The sequence below is a fragment of the Labrus mixtus genome, chromosome 16 (assembly GCF_963584025.1).
Source record: "Labrus mixtus chromosome 16, fLabMix1.1, whole genome shotgun sequence".
NCBI classification, from domain to species: domain Eukaryota; kingdom Metazoa; phylum Chordata; class Actinopteri; order Labriformes; family Labridae; genus Labrus; species Labrus mixtus.
This window is the reverse complement of record NC_083627.1, coordinates 3,517,473-3,540,389: the sequence shown is the minus strand read 5'-3', so window position 1 is coordinate 3,540,389 and position 22,917 is coordinate 3,517,473. Positions and strand designations below refer to the sequence as shown.

Below are 22,917 nucleotides of genomic sequence, written 5' to 3'. Positions count from 1 at the left end.
TGATACAGCGAGTGCAGCGTGCTGCGTTCAGGATGCCTGACTGTTACACCTGACAACAGACACAGCAGAGGCGACATGTAGTGAAATCCATCTGCCTTATTAACTGGTGCTGCTCACAGTGCATCCTCACCGCTAACTCATCTTATATGCAGCTACTTCGGCCTGCAAGGCATTCCAATCGCAGAGCTCGCATCAGATCGGCCCGTAAACAACATGACCTTGACAACGCAGGGATGATATACGATCTGACCCTGGGATAAGGAGAGAGGGGCCCATTCCAAACGCTGTTCAATTAAGAGAGAGTCCCTGATGTGTTAGATTAAAGCAGTAGGGTTTTTTTTTTTGGCATGAAAAGAATGGCCTCTTAAAAGATGTCCCTCCCTTTGAGTAGAGCTGCAACTCACAGATTCATCTGCAGGATATTTTTTTTTTACGATTACTCATTCAGTCTAAAAAAACGGCATGAAAATGTTTAAAATACTTGTCGCGATTTCCCAGAATGCAAGTGGATGTTTTCAAAATTGAATCTAACAAACAGTGATAACCTTTATTATAGAGCTCTTTTCAAAATCAGAGTTACAAAGGGCTTCACAAGGACAGGAATGATAAAACAAACACAACAGAAATCAGGCAGGTTGTGAAATCAAAAGCAAGGGCAACACTTAAGAAATAACAAACATTTTGAAGACAAGAAAGGAGTTTTCTCCAGTTCAGTTCAGCACTTTAATCTTTGACATTAAAGGGCATCAAAGATCCCAGGAGTCATTTTTTTTGCTTCAAAATAATCACCCAAAACAACGGTTACCAAACTATTTCTGTGACTTCAAAGCTTTTCAGTCCTTCAGTCACCGAAGCTGCAACTTATAACTACTGCATCCGAACACTTCAACAACGATGATTAACCATGTTTACCGTTCACTCTTTGAAAAGTCACCCAAACAATTCATCGATTTTCTAAACATCTGACATCTTCAAGGTCGTTCCTCCCTCTGATTTCATCTGCAACGATTGATTATTTTTGTTATCACAGATCAAAAAAATTGTGATATCAAAAGAGGCTTCTTCAAACAGCTTTTTCTCAAACAGACTTTTTGTTTATAAAATGTCAAAAAAGCAACAAGTCGTTGAGGAGTGACCAGTAACATCAGTAAATATTTGACTTTTGTTTCTCAGAAGTGATTGATTTAATTTATTTATTTGATAGCAATGATGCAACGTTGCATATAGTTCCAAATACAAAAACATGAAACTGTTTTTTTTAGCTACTTTTCAACCCTTGGCCCAAGTGATTAATCAATTAGCAAAATATCTGTTAATTGATCAAACATTACATCTCTACCTCCAATCGTTCACCAATAATACACACTCACTGTGTTGTATTTATTTTCAGCCTTTTTACTCTCCAGCATGTCAAAAGATAAGAATTGATGATTACGACGCTAACAGTGACCCATAGAGGGTTAACAGCCTTTAAAGGTTGCACACTGATTCTCCTCTAAACAATGTCTTTATCACGGAGATACTCCCCGTCTCTGGTGTGTAAAAAAATTGCCTGTATTGGCCAGTTCTTCAACAAACCAAGATCTGTGCTTCTCTTAATCACCAGGGACGGTATTACACAACCGTCATGAATGCAAAATCCCATCAAGACGAAGGGGGCTGCATTTACAATAACGCCATTTCATATGTAAAGTGAAATCCATGCATGTCTCGCAACAAGGATCCAACAATCCCCAGAGAGCCTTTTTTTTTCTCATCCTCACATCCCTGATAATGACATTTCACTTTGGATCACTGACGCCGCTGTGTCTTCTTTTCTTAATCCCAAAACATAACAAGACACTTGATATTAATTGCTGCAATGAACTTGGGCAGCCTTGTTTCCTTCTTTTGGATTCATTAACACATGGGCCACTTAGCAGGATGTGGAAGCAGGTAATTCTCGCTGCTTCCTGAGCTATTAACCGCTGGATTGTGAATGCATGAGGGACAGGAGGAAGAACAAAGTGTTATTTTAATGTGGGCTTTATCAAGTGAAACAAGTCCTGTGGTTTGTTGTTCTTTTTGAATGTGGAACTATGATGTAAGATAGGTATTTAAAGGAGCCTTTTTTAAATAGACATTCCCCACAGCTGCCAAGACATGCTTCATTTTTTTTACTTTCAGAATGAAATATATTGCGTTGTGCGGCTGCGAGGATGTGTCATTCAGTATAATAGTCTCCTGTTCTCCAAATAAATGTCTCTCTCTCTCTTCTTTTCTGTGTACTTTAAGACTGAAGTGATTCAGCTTCTCCCCCCCACAAACATTGTGACAGCTGAACTAGTTGGAACATTATTTAATATTCTTGGATGGTGGCAGAGAAATGTGCCACCCCGTAGCCCATCTGTCCAGTTGGAGACGAATGTGGCTCATGTGCCAGAAGATTTCAACGTGTGCTGAAGATTTCCTCAACTGATATAAAGCTCGTAAAGCAACCAGATAAAGACGAATGATCTACAGTAGCATGCGGAAATACAGTTAATGATTTAGGTCCGTGAATGCATCAGTCACTCACATACACACACAACCTGAACGGTGGATTCTCTGTCAAAACCAAAACACGCCACAATCAGCCTACCTGTCCCTCAGTGACACGGAGATCTGGTGCAGGTGGAGGGGCAACAGGGAGATCCAGACTCTCCTGCCCTCCCCTCTGAAGAACTGATTGAACTGCTGTCCTGCAACACCTCCAACAGCTGTTAAGATGTTCCAAAACACCCAACTTCTCGATTTACAAACCCTTTGCATGCACCGTCCGGAGAAATAATCCGAGGTGGAGTGTCCCCTCTCTTCCGCACACCTCCTGTCTGTCAGTTTTCCCACAGAGCTCTCTCGCGTCCTTTTTCTTTTTTCTTTTTTTTTATTATCCAGCATGCACCTCTCTCATGGACCCGCACATCATCGCTCCCTGCTTTGCTTCCGACAGCCACCCAGATTTACTGTCACACAGGCTGTCAGATAGAGGCTAAAGGCTGGCATGGCATGATAATCCAGTGGTGAGTTAAAGTGCCCCTGTTGCACTTGCACCGACTCTTCTGGGATTATTGCATCACTACATATAAACGCTACAATAAAACAAAGCAGGTGTAAGTTTGGCTTTTATTTCGCGAGGGGAACCCAACATGTGTGATTCCTGCTCCACATCAGAGCAAGCGTGAGTGACAAAGGCAGCACGGAGCAAAGGAAGACAAACGAGATACGATCGCAACCTGTGCACGCCACAATATGTCAACTGGATGTGTTTCTATTCCTGCATCCATAAAAGACGAATGTGAATCCATAAGAGCCAAAATGATGAATATTATAAACTCTGACACAACATGCACCTTTGATCCCATCACGTTTATCCGTTATTACTGAGGTACACACACACCTACAATGAACACAGCCTCCCCCCACACACACACACACAGACACACACACACACACACACACACACACACACACACACACAGACAGCAGAAATCATCCAGCACCAATCCCCGCTGCGCGCTCACACTTCTCCCCGACACACAGCGCGCCCTTACCGGGTAAACGAGCGGCGCTCTTCCCCCCCCCCTCTCTCTCTCTCTCTCTCTCTCCGGTTGTTTCTTTTTTTCCTCTTCACACCACGGCCGGGCATTTGCGACTCAATTCCGCGTGCAAGGGGCAGGTCTCCCCGTCGGGATATGAATGATGAATGTGCGTGCTAAATTGTCCATTTTTTTCTATATCCAACAACACTCCACACACACACACATACACACACATACACACAGGACCCGCCCCCCGGTGGAGCTGATTGGTTCACGGGCCTCCTCGACGTCTTCGTCGCAACGTAAAGACAACACACACACATCTGGATGCGAACCCGCGCGACAGGAGCGCTTTGGAAACACCGAGTTACGCACAAGGGTTGAAGCGACGTGGAGGGGCGTTTCTATTTTTTGTAAGGGCCCCTTTAAATTCAGCCTCATATTTATTGTGACTGCAGATTATGATCTTTTTCACATTTTCGGAAAGTAGCTGTGTTTAAAATATCTTATACTGTAAACACTGGCAACAGAGCAGGATGAGTTTGTTCAAGGGACACCAATTTCGGAGAATTTTGCTGCTTTTGTAGTTTTTTGCTGCTGCATTTTTGTAGTCAAATACTTAAGCTGTCTATTATGTTCAGTTGTGGCTGTTATTTCCCAAAAACGAGTTTATTTTGTATTATAAGCTTCATTATTTTGGCCACAAACAAACACGACCGTGTCCCAGACATTAAATATGTGCACATAGAGGTCAAGGGAAGCTAATCGATTACACATCTGTGATAGGTTACTTTAAATTACGCCACAAGCTGCAGAAGGCTGTTGCTGCTACATAATCTTCATAATGGTAGAGTGCACTGCCTTATTTCCATTCTTTAGTATATTTATCATGTTTATTGAAAGTATTGTAGGCTAATATAAGACAGGGACTCAGATATGAATATATAGTGACACCAGCATTTCTGAGACTCTGGCGCCACCTTGTGTCCAATCATAGTCAACCCCCAAATCATGTCTGCTCTGTGTTCTCATATTGTCTTGTTTTGCCAGATTATTTTATCTCTCTCCCTCTCTCTCTCTCTCTCTCTCTCTCTCTCTCTCCTCTCTCTCCCTCTCTCTCTCTCTCTCCTCTCTCTCCCTCTCTCTCTCTCGCTCTCTCTCTCTCTCTCCCTCTCTCTCTCTCGCTCTCTCTCTCTCTCTGTCTCTCTCTGTGTGTCTCTCTCTCTCTCTCTGTCTCTCTCTCTCTGTCTGTCTGTCTCTCTCTCTCTCTCCCTCTCTCTCTCTCTCTCTCGCTCTCTCTCTCTCTCTCTCTCCCTCTCTCTCTCTCTCTCTCTCTCTCTCCCTCTCTCTCTCTCTCTCCTCTCTCTCCCTCTCTCTCTCGCTCTCTCTCTCTCTCTCCCTCTCTCTCTCGCTCTCTCTCTCTCTGTCTCTCTCTGTATGTCTCTCTCTCTCTCTCTGTCTCTCTCTCTCTGTCTGTCTCTCTCTCTCTCTCTCTCTCCCTCTCTCTCTCTCTCTCTCTCTCCCTCTCTCTCCCTCTCTCTCTCTCTCTCTCTCTCTCTCTCTCCCTCTCTCTCTCTCTCTCCCTCTCTCGCTCTCTCTCTCTCTCTCCCTCTCTCTCTCTCTCGCTCTCTCTCTCTCTCTGTCTCTCTCTGTGTGTCTCTCTCTCTCTCTCTGTCTCTCTCCCTCTCTCTCTCTCTCTCTCTCTCTCTCTCTCTCTCTCTCCCTCTCTCTCTCTCCCCCTGGCTCCAGAGCAGCGATGAACCGAGTCAGGCTGGGCAGGCGGGACTAATCACAGAGCAACAAGGCAGAGGCTCCCTGAGGAAGATTAGTGACAGCTGTCACAGTCTTGCTGTGGATTCTATGTGATTTCACAGCAAAGGGAAAGCAGAAAATTAAAGCAACTTTATATGCAAATCTTGATATAAAAGATAGAAGAGAAATCTTACACAATGTGGTGTTACATTATGACGATAACTCATTATAGGCTACACGATTTTTGAATTAGTTGCAATAGGCAGCTCCACATTGATAATTTAACTAAGATTAAAAAAATAATTACATTTTTTTTTAATTGATACCAACCCTCATTCTCATTTTGATGTAGTCTATAGGTCAGGCCTGTATATGACACATTGAAACCAGGTTAACAGATAAAGTTATTCTCATTAATTTGACTATTCATATAAAGAGTTGTGTATTTACCAGAAAGACATCTATTGATTGTAACTTAGAAACTAGATTTAAAAGGACATGTTTCACAACAAAAAAAAAAATATCGTCCCTGATTCAGCATTTTCAATGAACTGACATTTCACAAATTACTCCAAGCTGCATACTTAGATGGAAAAATAAAAATATAACAACCAAACAGTCAAAAAAACCACAACAATACAAATATAACAACATGAAGTAAAATAAATTAAAATAATAAAATAATAAAATAATAATAAATAATCAATTATAATAATTAAATACAAAGTAAAACAAATATACAAATACAACATGAAGTAAAATAAATTAAAATAATAATAAATTATAAATTATAATAATTAAAAAATAATTAAATAAAAAGTAAAACAAATATACATGTACAACATGAAGTAAAATAAATTAAAATAATAATAAATAATAATAATTAAATAATAATTAAATAAAAAGTAAAACAAATATACAAATACAACATGAAGTAAAATAAATTCAAAATAAAAAATAATTAAATGAAAGATGGGGGGCTTTAATAAATGTAAAACTCGAGACACTCAAGGCAATTCTTTAGTCTAAATTAAATCATAATTCAGCTTTAAAATATAAAAGTGCCAAGTACTATTTTCTGACACCACCCACAACAACTAAGTGGATAAAAGTCAATAGACATACTTCCCTAGCCTGCTTAACAGAAGAGAAGGCTTTACCTTTATTAGTTTAACATGTTTTATGCTAATATAAGAGAATTGGCAAACATTTAGAAGTGGAAGCTTTGTTATCTAAAAGATACTTGTATCTTCCATTTTTCTTGTGCAAGTGAATGCAGCATTAGGCTCCTCCCAAACCAGAAGTAGAACAGGGCGGAAGCTTGTGTTCTAAACCCGGAGTTTAGCCTATCAGGCAACGCTACTGTGATCATCCAACACTGCTTTATGATGTACCTGCCGCTTGTAGTGAGCACTTTGACTTCCTGTCAGACTGAACTCAGGACATTAAATAATTAAACTCTCAGAGTCGATTGATCGAGCAAACAGTTGCACTTCATCTAAGAACCTGATGATAACAGCTGCTGCCTCTGTGCTCCTGAACAAATATTAGCCTCGTCTTCCTTCAGTACAGGTACGCTGTGGTTTATTAGGATTGACAAACATGCGGGCTTCAGGTGTCCTCTTTAAAGTTCTGGGTTTGGTTTTATGCCAGGCTGCTGTTAGGTAAGAGCACAGCAAAAATGCAATGTACCACCAAAATAAAAGCATTTCTGCATTTCTGATATTCCTTGACTGTAAGATCTCATGCATTTGCTTTGGTTAAACAGTTGTTATGTTATGCAGTCCGTTAGGGCAGGTTCCCGTGACGTCAGAGTTTGGTTACTCACGTGACAAGTAGTTCAACGCAATGATTTCAAGAAGTTGTCTGACTGATTTAATCCTAAAGTTAAATAAAGGTGTAAAAGCTGTAACCTGCCTCAGTTGCAGTTATATATTGAGGGTAGGCCTACAGTTTATTCTACATGACCTTTGACCTCTTTCCTGGCTGGAACCCCACCAATAATAATTTACCAAAGTGCTCCTGTGTCAACAAGTTTTTTATGTGTTGTGACTCTTACAGCTCTTGAATAACTTTGTCTTCTTCATAATTCAGTGTGTGCATTCAATGTACAGCGATGTATTTTTGCTGTTTGTGTAATAATACTAATAATAATAATAAAACATTTTATTTAAAGGCGACTTTCAAAACTCTCAAGGTCACCGTACAGAGCAGAGATTAAAAACAACAAAGTAACAAGACGACGATAAAGTGAACATTAAAAACACAAATGTACAGGATGTAAAGGAGTGATGAGAGCGGGTGGAGAATGATCAGACTGAATGTGAAAGTTTAAAAAAGATGTGTTTTGTCTTTTGATGACCCGACGCACCCCGATGTCTTAATCCATAGATCTGAAAGTTACTCTCTCTATTCTCTCTGTTTCTTTGTTTTCTTGCTGCAGTCGGGGTAAGGCCAACGTGACGAGCATGCTGGCACCGCAGGCCGACCGGGTCATGGCAATCGGGGAGTGGGAGGAACGCTGGCAGGAGGACAGGATTGGTTTTCATCAGCCCAACGTACACAAGTAAAGTCTTCATTTTTATATCCACCTCCTCAGTCCTCAGCGGGAATACGGGAAAGTCTTGAATTACACAATTGATCCTCCATTAATCCCATAAACATGTCAGAACAGCTGCATCAAACCAACACAATGTTTACAAGACACATAACTTTAACTTTTACTGTCTATTTATTTATTCACTCATCCAGTCACTGCACAATAATAACTGTATATACTCTGTCACTGCACCATAACATCACTTATTTACACTTTATCTCTATATTTATATTTGTTTAATTAATCAGTCACTGCACAATAATAACTGTATATATTCTCTCAGTCATCACAACTGTCTATTTATTTATTATTATCATCATTCATTCACTGAACAACAATTGCTCTGGACACTTTTTGCATACCTTTCTGTCATATCACCACAAATATATTTTTGTTGTTTTTGTAAACGATGCTGTTTAGGATTGCTGCTAACGAAGTTTCGTTGTGTCCTTGTGATGATAAAGATTCTATTTACTTTTATTCTTTATTTCGAACGATTAAAAAATAGATGAAAATGAATAAACAAATGAAAAAAAATAAAAATCTGTATGAAATAAAAAAAAATAAAAAAGCCAATTTCAATATAATACACATTTGACTTGTTCGAAAAGGGATAGGAAGAAGCCTAGGCTTGTCAAGTCCTAACCCCAAAAATCCGCAAAATCCAATAAAATAAACTAAACGGACAATACAAAAAAAATACTCCAATGGAGCTATTAAGAAAAACCTTAATAGCTATCTAAATATCTATCTACATAAGGACACTCAGCTTTAGATTCAGAGTGATTTCAGGAAGTCTCCGGAGTTTAAAGTGACTGATTATTGAATATCTGAGTTAACAGTATTTATGTGTTTCTGACAGGATGCTGGAGACATACATCGATAAAGTCACCGTCGGGCGGGCTGGAGTTCGCTTCTTCGTCCCTCTTTGTGGGAAAGCTTTGGACATGAAGTGGTATGATAACATTTGTTGTTGTTGTTGTTGACATTTTCAGTTGTTATATGTGCTATAAAAAGACATTTTCTCAGGGTTGATTAACGCGTTTGTGTCCGACTTTTCTCCTCTCCCTGTGTGGATCTCAGGCTGGCAGACATGGGCCATTCAGTGGTGGGGGTGGAGATATCTGAGATGGCCATAAAGCAATTCTTCGAGGAGAACAACATGACTTACAGCGAGGAAGCTGTCCCTGACATACCTGGAGCAAAGGTTTACAAGGTGTGTGGGGAGGTGATCGAGATATATGTCTTTATTGTTACTCCTGAATTCTGCATTAAAACCAAACCCAAACAGAACTGATTCAAGACTCAGTTAGGTTGATTCAATTTGCAAAAGCATTTTTTTAATCAATTTTTTATTTAGTAATGTACAAAGAAATAACATCATATATGAATTACACACTTTTTTTTCCTTTTCTTCCCCCCCTTAGAGCTCACACATACGTCAGGATCAATTAAATTTCAAACCTTCCCCTCATCCTCCCTATGGCCACCCCACACATACACCCTAACCCCAGATCATCTTAAGGAAAATATAGAAAATAAAAACATGATTAAGGTCAAGCACACTGTCCTTAAATAGGTTGTAGGCAGCATCCCACGCTTTGAGGGTCTTAAGGCTGGCCCCATGCATTGTAGTGTTACATATGTACAGTATGTAACACTACAGTGTGTAAGTACTCCTTTGTCCCGTCAATGAAAGAAGATGATCGGACCTTCCATGAAACAGTTAATCCATCCTGAGAGTTAAAGACATGGGCAACATTATTAATCCACATCCTCTTTTTATCCCACAGGGCTCAGAGAGAAATATTTCCCTCTATCAATGTGACCTGTTCAACTTCTCCAGGTTATTAAACATGCGTCATGTTTGTCTGTCTTGTAGTTGTTGTTTTTTTTTTTTGTTTTTTTTAAATGATTGTCACAGGTTTAAAGTCTTCATGTTTCTTCTTCACAGTTCTGTTGGGGGTCAGTTCGGGGCAATCTGGGACAGAGGATCTCTAGTGGCCATTAACCCACGAGACAGAGAAAAGTAAGAAGAGGTTTGACACTACAAACTGAGATTTGATATTTGAATATCCTAAAAGGTAATGTAAGGTTAACATTCAAATTCAATTAAAAACTGGGGATGAGCTCTAGCCTAAACAGGCTCCTTGTTCTGTTCTCTTTTCTAACATCTCTCTGTAGAGTCTCCTCACTGTTTCCCCCTTTTTCTCTTTTTGTGATCTTTTCTGTGTCTTTGTGTTTATTTCTAGTAACTTTTTATTTGCCTAATTATTTGTTTTATTATTCTTCTTTCGAACTGTTTTTGGCTTGTTTTAAAGTTCTTAAGTAACATAATAGAATGAGACTATACATACGCTGTGTGTTGTGTTGCTTCATTGTCTTGTCTTGTTTCAGGTATGCTGCTCTCATAACGTCCCTCATGGCCAAAGACTGCAGATACCTCCTGGACACACTGCTGTACAATCCTGAGTTATATTCAGGTAACTGTAAAAACAAAAAGCACCATATGGAGAGCCTTAATCATAATTGGTCTTAAGATTAGAGTCTGTATCTTGTGGTTTATTTGTCAATTTAAAATATCAGTTTGAGGTCAGTGTGTTTGTATTAGTTGAAGGAAATTGGAAAGTTATTGTGACTCGTTTTTTTTTCTTCTTTTAGGTCCTCCATTTTTGGTGCCCGATGAACAAGTGCACAGCCTGTATGGTGAGTTTAAAAAAAAACCCAATCATGACTGTGTTTCTTCATTTAAACATAAAACCAGAGGTGTCAAAAGGCAAGGCAGGAAACTGTTTGGGGCCCCAGACCAGTAGGGGGCTCCCAGAGGGCAAGAACAAATTTAAACTAAAGCCACGACCCATTATGCGCACATTTTTGCAATGACGGTAGGAAACCTCATTAAGGGGGCCCCATCTGACAGCATGCACTCTCATCGCCCTGCCAAACGCTGGTTGGAGGGCCCCTGATTGATTTTTGCCTTGGGCCCCAACAGACTTTAGGACTGCCACTGCATAAAACATAAGCTTTAAATCAACCAAAATATGAACTGCACAAAAATACTACACGATGTGATACTTGAATAAGTAGTAGAAAGGATTTTATGGAGGCTGAGATGAACTTTGTGGTGAAAATAGTGAATTTCTCCTCCTCAGGGAACAGCTGCGATATCGAACTCCTGCAGACAGAGGACGTCCTGTCCGAGAGAAACCGAGGCTGGGGGCTGGATTACCTAACGGAACATGTTCACCTCATCACTCCAAAGAGCACTTAAACTCTTAATTTGTAAGTGTAGAGAGAAGAACAGATATCTTTACTGCAAACATACAGGTCCAAGGCCGTTTTTTTTAACGCTTAGACATATTTTTCATACAGTTGCATTTACGGGTAAGATGAAGGTGCATGAATGAAAATGTCATTTTTATCATACATCTAAAGAAGTGTAACACGCTGAGATTTTAATGGCTGGCAAATAAAACACTTTTGTAATTAATCGTCTCTGTCTTTATTAGCATTATATTAGTGGTTGTTGTGTATGACCAACAATAGTTCAGTTGCAGAATGGCGCTTTTTGCATCATGAAATGATATATTTTTATTTAAAATTAAACTTGATTGAAAAATAGTTCAACATTTTTGTAATACAATTCAGACATGAAAGCAAAGAGGGAAAAGAGATGTTCAGATGCTAAAGGGATTAAATGAAAGTAACATATACAGTATCTAAGGTTTTTATGTGCTTACAATTTAGGCTTTGTTTCAACATTTCTCAGAAGATACTTGAAGTGACTCTAATTTTATCTATTAAGTTTGTTTTTGTTTTGATTGATTGATTGATTCAATTTATTTCAGACATATCAAATAAAGTCAAACATATCAAAAATACAAAACAAAATGAAAAGCATGAAAATACAATAAACAAAAAACAATGTTCAAATTATTTCACAAAAAAAAAAAAAGAGACATATATTATTATTATTATATATTTGTGCTTTAAGAACATGTAGGGTGCACTTTTCTAAAACCACAATTACTTTTTTTTGTTATTCTAGCTATTCTTCCTGGGGTCCGCAGTTTATATTGTGACAATACATTTTACAAATTCACATTATATATTATTATTTTCACACGACACAAACATTCCACAACATTTCTTCAATAACTAAAAATAATAGACAAAAAGAGACAGACCAACACAAAGGGTCTGTCTGATTTACAGCATCTAAGACATAAAAAATGTATATCAGTTTGATATACTGGTAGACAGTAGGCCTTAACAAGTTTTATTTTCATTTACAAAATGTGTGTGGAGTTGACATTTTCAGGATCTAGGACTGTATACATTGAGCTTCGTTTTATTTCTGAACCTGGGATTTCTGAAACTCCACAAGTAATGTGTCATTTTGTGTTTGTGTTTTTTTTCTAAACAACTCTCATTGATCGTTATTATGTCTCTAAGTACAGAACTGATGTTAAAACGTTGTCATGTGTGTGTTTTGAGCTGTTAAGAGAGACCTTTGTTCACAAGAAACCCAAGGAGAAGCCAGAAATGCCGATAGTATTTGAAGGCGACACGTAAAATTGCGTCGAGGCACTCTGCTTTTTTTCCATTGGCTGTTGCCTGGATACCGAGGCACTGAGAAATGAGCACGAGCTGAAGTGTGGGAAGTTTTGTCTACAGTAATGCCGAAACATCCCGAAGAGACACGAAACGTAAGTAAAAGTTATTTAAGGTAAAATATAAAAAAGTTTTCAGTAGTTCTACGTTATGTGACAATTTAAAAAAAAAAGTGTAATAACCGGTTTTGCTTGTGCTTCAAGTTTACCTCAATAACCGTCTATAATGAAGGCCTATTGTTAAGTGCCTTATGAATCACGTCTAATTTTAAAATCCACAATTAAGTGACTCAATTTAAGGTCTATTTGAAATGAAATAAATACCTTTCAGGTGAGTGTGTCTCCTCCGGGCTGCTGGATGTGGAGTGATGAAGCACAAACAGTGGAGTTTATCAGGTGAGAGGAAGCCCAGGACCTTTCACAATACATACACCTGCTCTTATCCTATATAAAACATGTGTCATTTCACGATTTATTTCCTAGTTCTTGCCCAGCAGAGGAAGCTGTTCCGAGAGAAAGGAAGCAAACAAATTCCCCTTTCAGAGAGCTTCAGCTGCGGTCAGAGTGGTAAGATCAATAAAGGCCTTGGTCAGCAACTTTTAAATACATTTCTGCGAACTGTTTTTGTTTTTGCACCGTGTTTGTTTCGGTGTTTATAAAGCTTTGCATGTGATGTGTCCTGTGTTCTGTTTCTTCAGGTTGGCTGGTATCTCTACATTGACCCACAGAGGGCGCCAAAGCTCCAGAAAGACCCTGAGCCCTGAACATCTTAATGCCTACAGGTCCTCAGTGATGAAGAGGCAAGGGGACCACGTCACCATTGATGATGTAAAACGCAAGTGCCAGGATGTTGTTGAACTCATAACAATTATAATGCAGGAAAGGATAAGTCAGCTGCTACTTCTGTCTGTCTATGAAATAATTGATAATAGCTGAATATGCTATTGATTACTATTCGTAAACATATAAGCAAGGGTAAATTGTTGCATACTGCATTTGTGATTTCTTGTTTTATTGGTATATTTTAGGATCTGGGAAACCAAACTATGATTAAATTGATTATTATTATTATTTATTATTATTATTATTATTATTATTTTAATTATTATTATTATTATTTTATTACATTTTTTAATTAATCTTTTTTTAATTTTTAATTTTTTAATTTCTAATTTTAATTTTTTTAATTTTTAATTTTTAATTTTTTAATTTTTATTTTAATTTTAATTTTTTTTTTTGTCATGTATGGAGGCTGTAGTCTCAAGCGGGCGGCCCGGGTTCACATCCCACCTGTGGCTTCTTTTCCGCATGCCATTCCCCACTCTCTCTTCCTAATTTCCGACTCTATCCACTGTCCTATCTATCCATTAAAGGCATAAAAAAAAAGCCCAAAAAGAAAAAAAAAAAGATTTATGTTTTAGAGTGAATCTTCTTAACTTATTGCAAAAAGCAATTGGCACACTAACTCAACTTCCTAGTTTACAAAATACATGCTATTATTTTCTATCAAAGGCGATGGTGATATCATTTGTCAAGCCTTCTGAAAAAAAGCTCTCTCTGTTGCAGAGGTGGCCGTCAGTTTGCTGCAGGAGAATTATTCCCTTCCAATCCCTCTCTGCTTCTTGGCTCTGTTGAAGTAAGGAATACGAAGACAAAAAATATAACTCACACAAACTGTTTACCTTGTTGTACACAGAGTGCAGAGACAACTATAACACTGTTAACTGTTTGTCTCTGTGTAGGAGGAAAGAGCTGGATGATGTCCTGACTGCACTTCTCCTCTACCTGTCATGTTTCTTTGAGCACAGCTCGCTGGAGAATAAATCAGAGCTCCTATTAGTGTAAGTACACTAAGAATGAAGAGTGTTTTCTGTTACACTATTTATTACCATCGTGCATCCCAAACGAGGGTGAACATGTCAGAGATGGGAACAAATAAAAAATAAAAATCCATGACAAGTCTCTTATGGTTTAAATGAATAATAATAAAATAAAAATACATGTAACCCTCATGCATCACTATGGACATTTACACACTGTCAAACATTGAATAATTATCAGGAATTTAACCCTTTAAATGCCAGAATCATGTAATCAAACTGCCATTTAAAGGGTTAAATTCCTGATAATTACTCAATATTTGATATTTTTGAGCAGTTTAAGTTTAAGAGATTTATGCAAAAAAAAAAAAGGAGAAAAAAATATCAATCTGTTCAATTTTTATCGTATTTATTGGCATGGAAATGTTTGTCCTTAGTGACTTAAGAGGGTCATAAATTAAACTGATGCCTGAGGGTTAAAAAGAAAGGGGAATGGCTAAAATGGAAATAGACTAATGCTACTCTGTGTACCTGCACTTCTTACTCTCTTTTTTTTTAGTAGTAGTATAGTTCCTCCTGTATCTGAACGGTCTCTGATTCCTGCTGTAATCGTGTCTGACAGTGCATAATAAGCTAATGGTTGAGTGAGGCAGAGAGAGAGAGAGAGGAGAGAGAGAGGAGAGAGAGAGAGAGAGAGAGGGGAGAGAGAGGAGATTGAGAGAGAGAGGAGAGAGGGAGCGAGAGACATTTGTGTCAATTCAAGTCATTCAAGTCACATCCTCATCTCTTTTCAACTTAATGCGATGTTATTTTTATCCCACTTTATCATTATCTTTGACCTCTGTTCCCTTTTTTTTTTTTTAACTCATCTCTTCTCGCCCCATTCCAACTTCAACATGCCAGTGACATCATCAAAGAGCGCCAGGTGACGGCTGCGTCTTTGGCCAAAAAGGCGATGGCCCAGAAGCAGCTGGCCGTCTGCTACTTCAGCCTGCTCATGGACCTGGAGATAGAGCAGCATCAGCGCACCTCATATCGCAAGTGAGGAATTTGTTCAGATTGAGAACCGTGAGGTAACCATGGAAACGTTCAGGCCTGTTCCGAATACCAGTTCAGAATACCTCTTGGTACTGTAGCGGCAGTTCATGTTTTCCCCAGAGGCAAAGAAGCCATCAGCGACTCTCAGCTGTCACTCCGACTCAGAGTGAAGATCTGCACGGAAGCGTCTCAGAGTTTGCTCTCGATAACGTTGAGTAATGTTTAAATATAAAGGAGCAATCTGCTAGAAATGTCGGCGTGCAGCTCCCTGATTCTGAACTAAAATGTAAGACCTAGTGCTGAAATGATAATGACATCCCCTTTTCCCCCTCAGCAGCCAGACGTCTTCAAACAGGAAAGAATGGCTCCTTCATGCGGTGGGTGCAGTGAGACTTTTTGAAATGTTTGTCTTAACTTCTAGATGTGCTTTTCTCTCAGCTATGTTCTACATTCTGCCACACCCACACATTTGCTTGCTTATATATTTTCTTAAGTGCACTACAAATGTGCTACAAAAACATTAAATAAATAGGGTGATTCTAAGGGTTATTTGAAATGTTTAAGAACATCATGAGTAATGCCAATTAGTACCCTCACCCTCCCTGCATTCGATTTAATTTGACTCGCTCATGACATGAAGTGTATTTCCCTTGCAAAGTATTCATTCTGTATTGCGTCATGTGGACCTGAAAAAAAAAAAGGTGGAGCCCTTCAGCGTCAGGTCAGACTTGAAGGCCGGTTTAACCATCTGTGAATACAGACGGCAGTGAGCAGAACAGAACCACATTGAGTGCTGTTTTTTTTGTTTTTTTCTTGCCGCTGGCCTTAATGAATAAGTTAGAGGTAGGAGATGTTGACTCAGTGCAGGTGCTTTGCTTTGACAGACTTCCTCCTGTATTTAGCCAGGTGGGTGGATACAGAGCGATATATCACGCTAACAGCAGGAGCTTATTACCTGCTCTGTAAGTGACCTTTTAAAAAACACAGAAAAAGAAGTAGCTGGAAGGTTAAACGTTCAAAGAATCTGAAATCAAAAATTGATCATTTTCTAATGATTAGTAAAGGGGCGTGTTCATTCGAGCGCTGACAAAGTGTCCCTCTTCTCTCCAGTGTTTGTACAGCTTCTTCTGTTACGTGGCCTGGGTCACATTCAGCAGAAAGGACCTGAAGGACATCCAAGAAGAGGTGGGGCGTCTTTTCTACTCCGACACCTTGAACACGTCAGTGAGGAACGGGGCACATGGGGACCCAGAGGTGACCTCCTCTTCTGTCGATGGTTCAGTGAAGACGGGAGAGGCTGACCCCGAGGAGACGGGATCTAATCGGCCATTCAAGCGCCGGCATGTTAAAGAGAGGTAAAGGTCGTGTTGAGGTGGTGTGTGTGGCATCTTCACTTTTACAGTGCGTTTATTTTTCTATGAATAGAATATTCATTTTTCTTGTCTTTAGGATCATTAACTTTTAAAATTGTCTTTTAATGTTTATAGTCAAGAAGTGAAGTTTCACCAACTTTATCTTGTTTGCTGCTCATTTGATATCCTTATAAAAACAGAGTGAGTGACACATTGAAGAATCTTTTTCCGGCCTCATTTCAGTTTTTTCCATGAGTTGATGAGCTCTGACCAAACACTTACCCATTATATCGCTGCTTTCTATGATTCTGTCCCTGAATTTGTAGGCTAAACATTCTGAAGCTGCTTAATGTTAAAGTTAACATTATTCTTTCTGAATAAGTGTGTTTTTGTGTTGTTTATGCACTTGTTTTGTCTTTTTTCAGCATTTTATTTTCATTTGTCGAGTGTCTCAATCACGTTTGTTTTGTTTTTTGGACTTTTCAATGTGTTTTTTTCTTTTAAATCAGCATCATTTCAGAATCAACTGAACATTTTTCCAAATCTAAATCTTTTCAAATGTTGCTGATTGCTTGCTCTTGTCGGACACTCTATGTAGACGTTCTTTTTTGTTGTTTTATTTCAACTATTATTCTACTACCTGTTGCTGATGAGAGCAGTTAGCCTGAACTAAAGCAGTGGAGTTATAGTCTTAAACACCAAAACAAGGAGCTAAGAGACTCTTACAAGAACCATACAGCTGAGGGAAACTGCACTAAGTACTAATCTACATTAATCTACTATCAGCCAGAGGCGCTGCTTGTCAACAGGTAAGGCAGGCAACTGCTTGGGGCCCCCTACTTGTCTGGGGCCGGCCAAATATGTGCACATTTTGCAATGGTGGGATTGGAGACCTCCCTAAAGGAGCCCCATCTGACAGTACTCACTCTCGTTGACATGCTGAACGCTGGTAGGAGGGCCCCCCCAATTGATTTTTGCCCAGGGCCCTAACAGAGTTTAGAATCACCACTGCCATCAGCATTGAGCGTCCATATAGAGGAAGTCATTTGATCCATGGTTTATATTTATTGAAGCTACTCAAAATAAAAGACTGTCACCTGCATTTGAAACATGAGTAAATAACTCAACATCTCCTGTAGTAAAGCTGTCAGTGCCTGATAGATATCATGTCAGACCTGCGACAGGAATATGATTGATGTCGACACATTTGTAGCTGCGTCCGACTGGAGGGAGTGTCTGACAGCCGGTTTTATGTTGCCGCTCTGTGTCTGACATCAGATTGGCAGTTGTGTAAGCTGTCAGAGGCCCGGCGCTCTTTCCCTGCTGTCAGGTTTGAGAGCAAACGATCAGAGCCGGGCTCCAAGCTGGCTCTCCTCCTGAGGGCGGATGTACATGACATGATTTGGACTTGAGCCTTTCAGCTGCCTCGTAGAAAAAGATTGTGAGAGAAGAAAAAAAAATCCAGGAGGCTGCAATAATATTTTTTGTATTAGTTCTGGATTAGCACCTGGGTCTTGGCCATTTGGATCCATCGCAGCTTTCCTGATTAATTAGATCTGGATATTTGTTTAAGTTTGACCATGAATACTATAGGTATGTATGACAAAAGGGAATGTGTGAGGAATGTCTCCTAGTGCTTACACAGCTGCTGTCTGACCAGGACTGATGTACCATACAGAAACATGTTTAATATTATGATGATGGTAAAACTTAATAATGTCACATACAGTATGTACAAGGGGAAATGTCCTCTTCATATCTACAACCTGTTCAGTATGAAAACATTGTGTAGATTGTGTTTCCTCCAATATCACTTTTGTTCACATGCACATGTCCTTATTGTGTTAAAGCTCCTCTGAGGAACGATCAGTTTGTGTTGATTTTGGCGCCCCCTGTGGTCAAAGCTGTAACTTTTTATTTTGTTCCAGTTGTTGTCCTGTATCCCTCGTTGTGAATAATTGCTTTGTAAAACGTGAAAAGAAAAGACTGTTTCTTAAGTGTGCTGTCTGAATCGTCTGAACTGACACCTATACCCTGCGCTAGGACTCACAGGCAACTGTAAAGAAAAAGTCACAATGTTGTCTCTGAAGCTTTTGTTTGTTGGTCCAAAAGAGGCGTCATCATTAATTTCAGTCAGATTTATAACCAGTCAAGAACTCCTCCTCACAGGAGCTTTAAGTACAGAAGATCTGAGGGACATATGATAAAGTGAATTTCATGAGTTAATGTCGAGTTTTTCCTTCTGTGTTTATGACTCATGGACTCCAGATGAGATGTAATCCCTCCATGCTCTGTTTCCACAAGGACCTGCATATTATGTGTTAGCAGATTATGTAACATTACTGCAATGTCTTTTTTTTTAAGATGGATAAATGAAACATTAACTTGCAGGAAACATGCGCATGTTTGGTCCTATTTCAAACATCGTCCTATTGAGACAAATTGCTCACATGGGACTCTGATGGCAGAAAATTATTTTGTTTTTTTGTTTACAGATAATTAAAAAAGATTGAGAAACTTCTCAAATCTATCCTGACAAATTAAAAAGTCCTTCTTCACCTGGTCTCAAGCCTTTAACACAGGAGAGACAATAAGTCACCAGATGTTTTCTTCCACATTTAATATACAAAAAGTTTGTTTACATTTTACATTTTTGTTTTTTTGCTCTCTCCCTAGATCATCTCAGAGACGCCCGCCCCTCAGCTCGATAGCTAATCAGCGATCTCCACTGATGGTGTGTTTGCTGCCCTCGCCCAAAGACCTGTCACCTCACCTGTTCCTCGGCGGTCGTGCCAGGAGGCGGAGCCCGCTGCCGGCCGATCACTGTGACACCGCAGCTCTGACTGAGGAGCTCAACCAGCAGCTGGCTGATGTCAGGTAGGGTGACGGATAACAGAGTTAGTCAGAATATCAGGTTCAGGGGGGGGGGGGGGGGGGGGGGGGGGGGGGGTGGAGAAAGCTTTGTATGATGACACTTTGTATTGCTGGACATTAAGTGACTACCTTTTTTCTTACATCCATCTAGCACGCTGCAATGCTAATGCTAATAGTATTCACTAATTCAGTCGCTGCACTATAACAGTTTATTTATTGACCCAGTCACTGCACAAAAATAGTTATTTATGATCTAGAACAACCTTTATTATATGTACATAACTTTGCATATATATATATATATATATGACCAAGATGCTGCTGTACAGGATTGCTGCCAACAATGACAATAAAGCATCTATCTATCCTATCTATCTATCTAATTTTGACAATTGTTATACATGAAAAAAAAACTTGATATGCATTGTTTTTTCACAAGTGTTGTGGACCCTTTATCCACCTAAAGAGCACATGGATCCATCGACTTACACTTATATGTTTTGGTAATATGTTGTGTATTAGTCATGTGTTTTTTGAATCCAAGAAAAGCACAGAAGAAATAATCAGAAATATTGGAAAAAAAAATATTTCCCTCATTTTCTCTCCCTTCTAATATATTTATGAGTTCAGCCTCGGGATTCTTGGGAAGCCGTTGTGCCAGTTGAGCGGCAGCGATCTGATTCCCCTCGGAGAAACGCAAAAGCAGCAGTGATGAGGAAGGAGACCGAGAACCGGGGAGAAACATTCATAACAACAGTGAGGAGCACCGTGGCTGGTGGCGGGTCGTCCTCCACGGGACCCCCCCCCCCCCCGAGTCGTCAGGCTCTGACATACATGACATCACCACCCGCGTGGAAATTAAACTCTTCACTGCAGTGCCACCACGGAGGCAAGAGGCCTTAGACGCTGAATGACTTGCATCGTGTTTATGTGTTCCCTGTGACGTTGTGTGTGTGCAAATGAATTCCCCCCCCCCCCCCCCCCTCCCCGCTGCACAGCCGACACAGTCAGAAGCACAGAGACAAACTCAGATAGCATTCTGTATCTCTCCTTTCTAAATCGCCTCCCTGACTGTCATCACTCCCTCCATGTTTGTTTGGGGAATTGGCTCCTGAAATTTAAATCAGTGTCTTATTATCTGCCAGCTGGTGGTGCTGTTGAATAAAATATAAAGAAATGCATGACAGAGTTGAAGATTTGCACTTTCCACACAGTCTGGAAGATATTGAATTCACATATGGAAATGCAGGAAGTCCACCACATTGTATGCATTATTCACATCCCATAATGTATTTTTGGAGAAATCAAATTATACAGTCTTAACACACAGTTGGTCATAGCTGTCATTTTTTTTATTTTTTTATTTTAGATTCTTGAAGGCTACCTCAGTCGCTCTCTGTCCGTGTGCGGCCTCACAACAGGCTGACTGGTGTCACATTCTCACACACACGCTGCCCTCTCTGTCCAGGCTTGGTAGCAGAAGGGAATTTGCCTTCGCCCTAATTGGCTGCGTAATCTGGGTCACCAGGAGTAGAGTTAAGCCCTCTGAGGGGGAGGAGGAGGAGGAGGAGGAGGGCCGGGGCGCCTGTGCATTAGGATGGACATATTTGGTTAATGTAAGTGCTCTTGGTTAAGATGAGTGCCGTTCCAGACCCAAAAGGTTAAAGTCAAGCGCTCCCCTGTTTTATCCAAATCTTGTTGGAATCAAGTTTCAGATCAATCAAGATCTGTTACTTTCTCCCTTCTTCTCCTCCCGTCTCTGCCTGTGGTCTCCTCCCCTTCATCCCTCTAGTACAGTGAGGCCAAAACCTAACAAGCAGTCAGATACTTGACTCCCCCCCCCCCCCCTGACCTGACAGAATACTCAAAGGGCTGCTGACTTTGGAGCAGAGTTGATATCTGTACTCTATCTAAATGACAGGATCTTCACTCCTAATTCAAAGGAATTGTTTGGTCATGGGGGGGAAATAAGCGTTCTTGACATGATTAGAAAAGAGGAGATTATTGGAACCAAGTGTGTACAGCACCTGACACCTGTAGATGGTTAGCTTAGCTTAGCATAAATGCCAGAAACAGCTGTGTGTAGATAGGTGACATAACATGAAATAGTAAACCTATTAAGCTTAGTATCCATCACATAATATATTCTAAATGAAATCTGTAGAATTAATGGCAAGATATAACGCGTACATTGATGATTTTTCTATTTTTTTGGGTGGGATGGGGTGTGCCTCGTTTAATTTCTGGCAAGAAAGCAAACACCTGTTTCCAAACATTTTGACCACAGAAACCTTATTGATAAATTTGTGTATTTTAAGTTTGGTTTAAGTTGGATGGCTTCATCTCAGAGTGGTGTCAAAAAGTGCGATGAAAGGAAAATGCTCTTTTTCTTTCCATCAGACATCGACATCGACAGAGAAGGATTTGATCCAAACTGTCCACGGGACGATCTTTTATCTAGGATCACAACTTCCACTTGAAATCGTCCCTGAAACCGAAATGCTGGGTTTCTAATTTCTACAATAGTGAGCTGGGAGAATAGTGAAAAAAATCAGTGAGTGCACCTTATTCGATGTGAAAATGACGATTCAGCAAATAATGAATCGCACTGAAGATGTTTTAAAAAATAAGTTATTTAAGTCTAAGTCTAACTTCACACACCTCCATACTCGTCTTTATTACGTCTATGGGACGTCGGCCTCCATCTATAAGGAAAGTCACCCTTGTATCTGCAGAACTGCCTTGCTGTAATTGTGGCGAACACGGAGCCTCAGGAATTTGCCTTGGCAGTACTTTGTGATCAGGAGAGTTGTAGGGTTTACTGTGCACAAAGGGCAGACTGTTATAGGGTGGGATTAGGGGTTTTCAAAAGGGTTCTTGGATAATGCTGTTTTCCACTAGCCCTCAATGGATTCTAGTGAGCTGGAAATTTGACTGTGCGGTGGAACATTGTGTTGGCAACCTCAGCGGACCATTACATGGTGGGCTATGTGGAAAGATCACACCTTTTCAAATAAATTGAATAATTACAAATTTACCTCTCAATTCATGCATCAGGCTCACGTGTTTCACACCATTGTAAGTGTGCTAATGGTTTTTATTCATAGGAAATGTGATTTATTATAAAATATTCAGAGACATAAAAATATGTAGGCTACTTTAAAAAAAAAAACATGTAGGCCTAGTTTGAAGTATACAGAGGCGTCTTTGTCCATACTTACATTATGTCCAAGACTCTTTACAAACAGCCATGTTTAAGTTTGATATAAATCCACAAAACCAGTTTACATTTCCCAATAATTCACTTCAACA

General features: G+C 39.7%; 3 protein-coding genes across 6 annotated transcripts in view; 2 read left to right on the top strand and 1 right to left on the bottom strand.

The window, feature by feature from the left end:
* ext1c (exostoses (multiple) 1c) overlaps window positions 1–3,762 on the bottom strand; it is a 102,108-nt gene extending 98,346 nt beyond the window's left edge. Inside the window, exon 1 of one of the 2 annotated variants that reach the window (XM_061059015.1) lies at window positions 3,570–3,762. The gene's annotated coding sequence lies outside the window, so the exon portion shown is untranslated. Of the gene's footprint in view, window positions 1–2,620; window positions 2,752–3,569 lie in introns of those variants that run through there. The other variant, XM_061059016.1, reaches the window with a different exon arrangement.
* A 2,919-nt stretch (window positions 3,763–6,681) lies between these two features.
* LOC132990665 (probable thiopurine S-methyltransferase) overlaps window positions 6,682–22,917 on the top strand; it is a 247,418-nt gene continuing 231,182 nt past the window's right edge. Inside the window, exons 1-9 of one of the 3 annotated variants that reach the window (XM_061059021.1) lie at window positions 6,682–6,881; window positions 7,753–7,875; window positions 8,771–8,863; window positions 8,992–9,124; window positions 9,702–9,754; window positions 9,863–9,937; window positions 10,306–10,391; window positions 10,570–10,614; window positions 11,061–11,323. In XM_061059021.1, the coding sequence (XP_060915004.1) occupies window positions 7,778–7,875; window positions 8,771–8,863; window positions 8,992–9,124; window positions 9,702–9,754; window positions 9,863–9,937; window positions 10,306–10,391; window positions 10,570–10,614; window positions 11,061–11,179 (702 nt within the window). In that variant the 5' untranslated portion in view covers window positions 6,682–6,881; window positions 7,753–7,777 and the 3' untranslated portion in view covers window positions 11,180–11,323. Of the gene's footprint in view, window positions 6,974–7,752; window positions 7,876–8,770; window positions 8,864–8,991; window positions 9,125–9,701; window positions 9,755–9,862; window positions 9,938–10,305; window positions 10,392–10,569; window positions 10,615–11,060; window positions 11,324–22,917 lie in introns of those variants that run through there. The other 2 variants (XM_061059018.1, XM_061059019.1) reach the window with 2 other exon arrangements.
* On the top strand, window positions 12,273–20,462 carry LOC132990850 (uncharacterized). Its single transcript, XM_061059338.1, has 12 exons — window positions 12,273–12,617; window positions 12,853–12,917; window positions 13,005–13,088; window positions 13,220–13,356; window positions 14,088–14,157; window positions 14,264–14,362; window positions 15,245–15,382; window positions 15,714–15,756; window positions 16,490–16,734; window positions 17,945–18,119; window positions 19,280–19,608; window positions 20,236–20,462. Exons 1-12 carry the CDS (start codon window positions 12,588–12,590, stop codon window positions 20,315–20,317), a joined length of 1,497 nt encoding a protein of 498 aa, XP_060915321.1. The 5' UTR covers window positions 12,273–12,587; the 3' UTR covers window positions 20,318–20,462.

What these genes read in the sequence shown, in the direction of transcription:
- LOC132990850 (XM_061059338.1), top strand. Translation starts at nt 12,588, where the DNA reads ATGCCGAAACATCCCGAAGAGACACGAAAC. An exon ending in CAAACAGTGGAGTTTATCAG is followed by an intron (nt 12,918 to 13,004) that starts GTGAGAGGAAGC and finishes TTTATTTCCTAG; the next exon opens with TTCTTGCCCAGCAGAGGAAG. An exon ending in AAATCAGAGCTCCTATTAGT is followed by an intron (nt 14,363 to 15,244) that starts GTAAGTACACTA and finishes TCAACATGCCAG; the next exon opens with TGACATCATCAAAGAGCGCC.